Source organism: Octopus sinensis, linkage group LG15, assembly GCF_006345805.1.
Source record: "Octopus sinensis linkage group LG15, ASM634580v1, whole genome shotgun sequence".
NCBI lineage: Eukaryota > Metazoa > Mollusca > Cephalopoda > Octopoda > Octopodidae > Octopus > Octopus sinensis.
In genome coordinates, this window is record NC_043011.1 from 26,330,539 (window position 1) to 26,340,538 (window position 10,000).

General features: G+C 35.7%; 1 protein-coding gene across 1 annotated transcript in view; it reads right to left on the reverse strand.

Moving 5' to 3' along the window:
• The window catches only part of LOC115219656, a 58,679-nt gene that overhangs the window by 35,198 nt on the left and 13,481 nt on the right, over positions 1–10,000 (reverse strand). The window contains exons 3-4 of the mRNA XM_029789830.2: positions 7,678–7,810; positions 5,072–5,140 (exon numbers count right to left, since the gene is read on the reverse strand). Of these exons, the coding sequence (XP_029645690.2) occupies positions 5,072–5,140; positions 7,678–7,810 (202 nt within the window). The remainder of the gene's footprint in view (positions 1–5,071; positions 5,141–7,677; positions 7,811–10,000) is intronic.

The window sequence follows — 10,000 nt, forward strand, 5'->3', positions numbered from 1 at the left end:
AAAAAAAGCAAAAAGGCTTCTATTAACAAACTAATATCTCGACTTGGGTAAATCTTTGTGCAGCAGTGACAATAATTTTTAATCAGGGTGATATAACCTATGGCAAGATTAACGATATTTTATCATATTTTTCAAAGGGTGAGCATATTAGATACTGTAGTTCTTTTTTTTTCGTATTTTAATTAATAATCATGTTAATCATTAAAAAAACGACTTCAAAAAAGGAAAGAAGAAAAAGGTTTCCGAAACAATTATTAAGAGCGCTGATTAATAATTGTAATAATTAATAATTATTCATTTATTCGTAATTAAATTTCAAAAGCAATCAGCTTTTTGGAGAAATAAAAACAATTGCAAGATAAATGAACAAATTACAATTTCTTCATTGAAGAGAAAACCAGGAGAGTGCGTTTAATATGTTCCGAATCCCTCTCAGCATTTAAAGAATTTAACTTTGACGTCGTCACACGACTAAACTTTCTGAGTTGTATAAATTTAAAAGACACATTAGAAAACTTGAAATAGAAATACTTCAGAAAAACAATCAACTGAATTCATTTTTTTTTTTTTTTTTTGCTAAAACGAATAGAAACACGTAAGCAATTGCTCACATAAACTATATTATTGTAAAAAAAGTTGTAAAATATTCTATCATATATTCTGTCGGAGAATTTACAAAAGAATGCTTTCTAGCGGTTTCTGAAACTGTATACCGGAAAAATGGTGAAATCATTAGCTTTTCTTACGAAACAATAGCAAGATGAACTGAGTAGAAGAAATTGCTTCTAATAATATAAAGAGTGGGCGTCCTAAGATTCAGTTGAACTTGCAGTTTTTATACACGGTGTTAAGAAAGTATTTGATATTACTTAAGGAAGATTTGCATTCAATCTTTGAAAACTGTCGTGATAGTAATGATATTTCTCAAGTAAAGAAGGGATATTAAATTCTCTCTCTCTCTCTCTCTTTCTCTCTCTCTCTCTCTCTTTCTCTATTTCTGCCTCTCTCTCGAAAGCTCTATTATGATTAATTTTAAGAAAGGTATTTTTCTCTATATACTAAAATTTATATCATCAGCCGTCAGCCAGGTATCCTCTCGGTAACCAGGGATCGGTTTGCCAAGGTCCTTCAATTCCCTCTGTGTTGTGTCGCATGCATACAATTATGTCTTTCCATTTCATTCTGCCCAATATATGACAGATCCACATCTCAATGACTCCTATGAGATGTTGACAAGAATTATCATCAAAGCTAACGATTATTCGCTTCATGACAGATTAATTGATAAAAAAAGAATGTTTGTAATACCGATCGACTAGACTTATGATCAAAGATGTTCCATTTGCGACCATCCTTTAGATATTCATACATATTTTTCTATAACTACATTATACAATGTAGCCAACGTTTGAACATGCAATAGAATATATAATAAACTCTACATATATTATGTTACATATAAATTATAACACATGGAAGAATGAACATACGAGTATATAATAGTATGTATAATAAACTACTATGTATAAAACGCATCTCGTTTTAGGGACATAAATTGTCTTAAAATCTTATAATCCTTTGTATTATAGACACAAACATGAAATTTTGAAGGAGAGGGGCAAGTCGATTACACTGACTCCAGTGGTAGACTGGTACTTATTTCATCAACCCCGAGAGGATGAATGACAAAGTCAATCAGAGCAGAACTTGAACTCAGAACATTAAACCGGAAGAAATGCCGTTGAGCATTTTATCTGCTGTGCTAACAATTCTTATTTCTTTATTGCCCACAAGGGGCTAAACATAGAGGGGACAAACAACGACAGACAAACGGAGTAAGTCGATTACATCAACCCCAGTACGTAACTGGTACTTATTTAATCGACCCCGAAAGGATGAAAGGCAAAGTCGACCTCGGCAGAATTTGAATTCAGAACGTAACGGCAGACGAAATACGGCTACGCATTTCGCCCGGTGCGCTAACGTTTCTGCCAGCTCGCCGTCTTAAATTGCCTTATGATATCATCTACAGCTTGCAGTGTTGCACAACTACTACAAGAGTAAATAATCTACAATAATCCAAAATATTGGGTTTTTAGTATTCCATTTCACAGAAGGCGGTGAGCAGGTACAATCGTTGCACGCCGGGCGAAATGCTTAACAGGATTTTGTCCGTCTTTATGCTTTGAGTTCAAATTCCGCCAAAGTTGACTTTGCCTTTCGGGGTCGATAAATTAAGAACCAGTTGAGTACGGGTACCAATGTAATCGACTTAACCCCCTCCCCCGAAAGTACTGGCCATGTGTCAAAATTTGAATCTAATATTCCCTTTTTACATAAGGATGGCGAGCTGGCCGAATCTTTACCATGTCGGACAAAAATGTTTACAGGGATTTCGTCTGAGTTCAAATTCCGCTGAGGTCTATTTTGCCTTTCATCCTTTCAGGGTCAATAAACTAAGAACTAGTTGAACACTTGGGTCGATGTAATCAACTTACTCCACCCGTCGAACTTGCTAAAAATTTGTGCCAAAAATTTGAACCAATATTTCACTTTATATAAAATATATATATGTTAAAGTTATATATTTTAATATATATTTCAAAATATACTCTTACTCTTTTACTCCTTTACTTGTTTCAGTCATTTGACTCTGGCCATGCTGGAGCACCGCATTTAGTCGAGCAAATCGACCCCAGGACTTATTCTTTGGAAGCCTAGTACTTATTCTATCGTCTCTTTTGCTGAACCGCTAAGTAACGGGGACGTAAAAACACCAGCATCGGTTGTCAAGCGATGTTGGGGGACAAACACAGACACACACACTTATATACGACGGGCTTCTTTCAGTTTCTGTCGACCAAATCCACTCACAAGGCTTTGGTCGACCCGAGGCTATAGTAGAAGACACTTGCCCAAGGTGCCACGCAACGGGAATGAACCCGGAACCATGTTGTTGGTAAGCAAGCTACATACCACAAAGCCTATTTTAAAAATAGTACAGCTTTATCACATTATTGTCTTCTTATTATTAAATGTATACCCGGGGAAAAATATTGCGATTTAATGCTATTCATTATGTGCACCCATAATTCTGATCTTGATTTGGTGGGCTTTATAACTTGCATTCTGAAGAAGATGCGTATTATACGGTGAGTTTTAGTGTCTTTCTATTTAATAAAGCTTGCCTAAACTTGCTCTAAAGTAAATTTGTGCTTAGAAGCCCAACACTCATCTTAATTCTCATCACACCAAAGCTGAATTAAAACCTTTAGTCTTTGATCTAAGGGTTATGATCTTAAAATTACTTTAAAGTATTCTACTATATAAATTCAATCAATTAATACCAGCGGCAGTGTCGTTTACAATCTTTACTTTCACATATATTCACTTATGCCTAATAGTAAAGAAAACATCAAGTACTTGACATATAAATCACGCAGTTTTATAAGTATAGTTATTATGTAACGTTACATTAAAGTTAAATGTTACAATTATGTATAAATGCAACTGTGTTAATTATACTGTATATGTTATGTTTCTTTGATGTTGATATTATTGTGTAGTTCCAGTGCAGCATTAATTTATCAGTCTTTTCGTCGTATTTTTAAGGAATTTACTTAATCTAATCTTAATCTAATCTTAATAAAGCTGAAGTTGTCTGTGTGTGTGTGTGGCAGGTTTGGTAGCCTTCAACTAACACTATCTCCTCCGAGACCCTGCGGCGCAAGTTGACCAAAATTGAGAGTATGATAGAAGGCTTGCTCTTCATTCCGTAGAAGATAAAAAATTCAAATCGGACCATGTTAAGACCAAAAATTATTTACACCAAAAAGGTGCTTTTTTTTCTATGAAAATCCCTATTTTTTACGATTTTTTGACTGCTGTGTCGCCATTTTTCGGTGTATTTCAACCAGAAAAATGTTCACTTAAAGAGAATAACAAGCTACATAATGCACAAGTTTTACTTTTCAAAAATTCCAATTCTAAAGGGTCGAAACAAACCCGAGCAACGCCGGGCGATACTGCTAGTATTCATAACAGGTCGAATCACCACGTACAGACTGTTTCAACATACGGTGATTGTTTGGTGTTACAGTCCGGATATGTTTTCTCGGTCTTTCTCTATCTGTCTGTCTATTTATTTGTCTGTTGTAATTGTTTAGCCTTAGATCAGCCCAAATTGAACAACCTATGATTAAAACATCTCATATGTGACGATTGCGTCTTTCTGAAGGATCTATGTGACTCCTAGCTCGTTAACAGTGTTTTATTAAAACGTTATACCGTGCTGTACAATATATTTGTAAATATTTAAGCAACACAAGATGTAATAAATAGAAGCAAGCATTTTCTCCTTATATATATATCTTGGTGAACGGAAAAAAATAAGAATCAGCCAAGTTTGTTTCACATCTATGTCAGGATTTCATCACCGACTGCGTAATTCTGTCTTTAACTGCCCACGAAGACACTGCTATAAACTCACCATCAATAACAGGTAAAATAAACCACTTATATAACACATTCTTAGCACTATTAATTACTATTGATAAGGACTAAACTAAACTAGTTAAACCAGTTTGAATATATAGCGCCTTCTTGGCAATTATTCGATTAATACATTACTGATATGTTTTTTTATAACAGCGCTTTACCAACGTACATAATATATGATCATTAGGCTTGACAGCTGTGAACACTTTGTTTTTTATGTACAACATTTTTGTTGGCAGAAAAAGAGGGATCAGCCGGACTAGTTTCAATTCCGTTCTGGGATTTCATAGTTGTTAAATATAATTCAGAAACAAATCTGAGCAAACATAACATTCATATTCTTACTCAGGTTTATCTAAACTCATGATTGTGTTCGTTACTCAAGCTCTATATCCATAGAAAAACGGCAAAGTTGAAGATGCCATTTACCCAAAGAAATACAATATTGGGAGAAACTCTAAGACACATTTTAAACATATAACCAAGATGGTGGTATGCAATGGAGAAACCAGCACTTGGAAAAATGTATAAACGGTATGTGACATAACACGTGGTAATAGAATTTGTTACTTACTATGGAAGCTAAATGTGAAGTCCTGTTTAACCGAATAGCTGCCTTCATTAGATGTATCAGCTCATCGATCTGTAGAAGAGATAGATATAAACATTATGCATACATACATGTGTCACAATGAGTGTGTCTGTGTGAACATATATACATAATGCATACATACATACATACATACATACATACATACATACATACATAAATAAATACATACATACATACATACATACATACATACATAGATACATACATACGAGAGAGGGGGGAGGGAGAGAGAAATAAACATATATATTGAAACGTAACAGTTTGTCAACAATAAAGGAAGTGAGTACTTAATTCATGGTATAAAGTATATAGCTTATTTAAACTGAACCTTTTGTCGTGGTTCGAGTTTCACGCCATTGCGATCATCAGGTAAAGATTTTGTGGGCTAGTTTGCGGGCTAGTTTGGTGCTTATTGAAACTGATATTATTTTATTAATATTTAGATATTATTTTATTAAGCTATTTTATAATATAATAATGAAATTATTGTATACAGTGCTCAGGTGCACCACAACTTGTCAGAAAGTGCATATAAAGTACATGCAGTAATGTAGAAATGTCTGGAAAGCGAACAATGTATGAGTCAGATACATGCTTGTGTGTGTATGGAGGGGAGAAAATCAAGTGTAGTGTTGGCGAATCTCAGGAAGCATGGAAGTTTTGAAGGATGCAGTGCTCCGACAACTAACAACCGATGCCGGCAGTTTGTTCCATGCTTCAGCAACTCTCAGCGTGAAAAAATGTTTCCTGAAGTCATGGGAGCTGTGCTGTTTTCTTACTTTGTAAATATGTCCACGGGTGTTAGATGGGTGGAGTTTGAAGAGGTGCTCAGAGTTATTGTTTGTGCGATGGTTGATAATTTTATGGGTGTCTGCCAAGTCAGCTGCCAGACGTCAGAGTTTCAATGTGTCCATGCCCAGAGAAGTAAGGCGTTCAGGATATGGCAAATGCCTGATGGAGGGTATTCTTTTGGCTGCACGTCGCTGAACAGCTTCCAGACGATTGATGTCCTGGGCAAGATAGGGGTTCCAGACCGGTGATGCAAATTCCAGGTGAGGTCTTACCATAGCTATATAAAGCCGCAGATAGATAGCCGCAGATATATAGTTGCCGTCGTTTCCTTTGCCAGTTCGTAGGTCTTCGCTTTTCATTGATGATTTTCACTATCTGTATCCGGACTTATTTTTATCTTTACATATCTTATTCCATTATTGTTATGTTATTGATTTTCATCGGCCATTTCGGTGATTGCTCCGATTTTGCTCTCCTATTTCATAATCATATTCTGTTTTTAATTTTTTTTCTCTTTTATTTGTATATCACTTCTCATTTTCCCATCATCCTTTGCAAGAATTTATAATTTGTTAATCGTCTTCTCACCGGTATTTCAGTTGTTGGTGAGTATCTACCTGTTGATTATGTCATCAAATTCTATTTTGTTAAAGTTGTCAACTTATCGCTTCTTAGCAACTCAATCAATATCTGTCTTGTTTCCTACTTGGATATATATATATATATATATATATATACAGTCATATTTAACATGTTCGCTTACATTCGGGCATGGAAAGACAATACTCTGCACAAGCTGTCTCGAGAGAAAACATTCTCATAGTGTAAACACACTACTGCGCCACGAATGACGTCACCGAACAGTAAGATGCATGCATTTCTGTGCCGTCATGCTTCCTCGACTATGAATTCTTACCCCCACCCAATCGTTCATGACCACTTAGAACCTGAATCTCTTATACAAGGATAGCAAATGGAATATTTGCCGATGTGCGATAAGCGTTGTCAAACTAGGATAAATTAATTAGATGTTAATTAGATGACTGTGCATAACTATATTTCAATCAACGCTGATTAGTGTGTAACTAATTAATACACACGCGCACACATATATACGTCATAAGAATTTAGAAACTTCGAATCGTTTTTAATGGTGGAACGCGAAATAGATAACACTATAGATGATAGTGTGTAAATATTGGGTTAAAAACGATATATTTCACGTGTCTCGAAGTTTCTATATTCTTATGACGCAAACAACAATCATATTAAAAGAAAAAAAAAATTTCCCCAGTTCAGAAATACTAGGTAATTGGTTCATGTTAGTCACTGTTTTTCTACAAAGACTTCAGTGTTGTTCTGGCATTGCCCTTCTGAATGAAGGATACAAGATAGTCTCATCGGTTGTCGCAACGTTTATGGTAGCGAAAAGTGAGTACATAAAAAATACTTACTCAAGGGCTTAGAGAAAATTACTCAGTTCTTTTAAGAACAAAGGACCGACTACGTGGTTGCTAGACCGAAAAATAGCAGCCAAATCTCACCCAAGTCAAATGTTACTTTACCGTCCAAAATAGAAAAAGCGACACATTGGATAAGATGATCTGAAGTACTCAATGTCTAAAACAAAACATGAAATTGTGGTTGCTGGAATACCTTTGGTCATATGTCCAATCAATCAGGGCACACCTGGAGTTAAACAACAGCAGCAATAAAATCGAAAAAGATGATGAAAAGAACAAACACAACTGCAAGAACAGCAGCAACAAACTTACCCTCTGTGGAATGCTATCCATCCGTTTGAAATAATCTTCGAAATCTTTTTCATCAATGTACTCAGTTCTGTAGACCCAGGATTGTGTAAGAATGGTTTTGTCAAGGAAGTTGAGTGGAGTTAGAGCACCGTAACTATTGAGAATATAAGAATGAAGATGTGGAATTAGAGGATGTACACTTTAAAATGCGTAAATTTGTTAGGACAAAAAAGGACAATAACTATGACATGTGTAGAGCCTCCATGATGTGGACATTGTCCAGCCAGAACATTTACATTATAATGCTTGCAGGGAAAGGGTTAGGAGATTCGACCAAATGCTTAACCGAAATGTATTCCGCGAAAACCACTGAAGAAGTGGAGCAGACTTGTTTCAAACCAGGCGGAATATTATATTTTTCACGTATACAAGACCTACTTTGCTCCACAACAAAGCTATATCTTTCAACTCAGAACGCAAAGAACCATAACTAAAGCCCTTGCTACTCTTAGTCCGATGCTCCAACGAGTCTAGCATGTACCATTGATAATTGTTTCTAATTTAGGCACAAACCCAGCCGTTCTGAGGAGAGGTGGCGGGGACAGGTCGATTAGATCAACCTCAGTACTTGACTGGTACTTTATGCTATCGATTTCGACGAGATTGAAACTCAGAACATGAAGAAATATCCTAAGGCATTTTTTTCCGACACGTTAGTCTTTCTACTAATCTACCGATCTCCAAGAGCAGACAACACATTTTGCAGAAACGGGATAGTAGTAGTAGTATAATCAGTTACATCGACTTCATTGGCATTTATTTTATTAACATCGACAAGGATGAATTACAAAGCAGATCCTACGGGATTTGAACTCAAAGTGTAAAGAAACGTAATTCAATATCATAAAGCATTCTCTCCAGCGTGCTATCCATCAATAAATAGGAGCGTGTGAAAAATTAATGAATTAGCCAGGATTAGCAATTAAGTTGAACACTTAACATTTAAGAGACGTGTTCACACGGTCTTTATCTATTATTAATATCCCGAGGTTTGATTCAATCCACTACAAGAAAAAAATGTTTTATCTAACCAAAAGCAAAGGATATACAAACTATGGCAATGCCGTCTTTTTATGGTCAGATACAGTGCATCTAAAACTACATTAAATAACGTTTCTTCCTTGTTCTAAAATTGTAAATAGTAAGACTAGGGATATTTAACTTCTCTTTCTAACAGGTCAAGCTTCCTTCTCATTGGCTCGTATTCATTAGTTTATACGTAGATAAACACATTTGCATATTGGTGTTGATTTGGCAATCGTTCAGTAAAGTATATTCACTTCAACTTTAGAATGGACACGAGAAAAACAAATTCAATATAGGCGCTGGCGTGGGTGTGTGGTATGAAGCTTGCTTCCCAACCACATGATTCTGAGTTCAGTCCCACTGCAGGGCATCTTGGGCAAGTGTCTTCTACTATAACCTCGGGCAGACCAAAGCCTTGTGAGTGGATTTGGTAGGCGGAAACTGAAAGAAGTACGTCGTATATATATATATATATATATATATGTGTGTGTGTGTGTGTGTGTGTGTGTGTGTGTGTGTGTCTTTGTGTCTAAGGATGTCCCCACCACAGCTTGACAACTGGTGTTGCTATGTCCCCGTAACTTAGCAGTTCGGAAAAAAAATAACTAGGGGTCAATTATTTCAACTAAAAATTCCTCAAAGCGGTGCCCCAGCATGGCTGCAGTCTAATGACTGAAACAAGTAAAAGATAAAAGATACGAAAGTATATTTATATGTTAATAAAAATAACAGTATAATGAATAACATATGGGAGATGTACCCTAAGTCCTCATTAGCGCAGTATGGGATTGGAACTTGCTGTATCCTCGGACTTATTAATAGTCGCTCTGTTGCCGAATACTTGATGTATATTTCTCCACATCTAATACTTTCATTCCACGCAAAACTATGTATGCTTCAGAGATTAAAAAAAAATAACGCTTGGTCTACTGATTCTTATTAATGTTTTATGATGTACAAGTGTGCTAATAATTTATTTACGGCTGTCAGACTAACACCAATATATGTAAATATATATATATATTAGTTTCTCCACGTGTAAACTAACTCATTCACCTTTTCCATGCTACAATGAACTAGACTACCTTTTCTCGCCATCACAGCAACGGAGTTCACAGAATCGTATATCGAATTAATACACCCGATACTTCAAACATATTCTATACGCTGGAGTGGTACCATTTTCTACCGTCAAAACAGATGAAGGGTTTTCCCAATGAAAAAGATGTAGACAGACCGAGAGTGGTTTGTTTTAAGA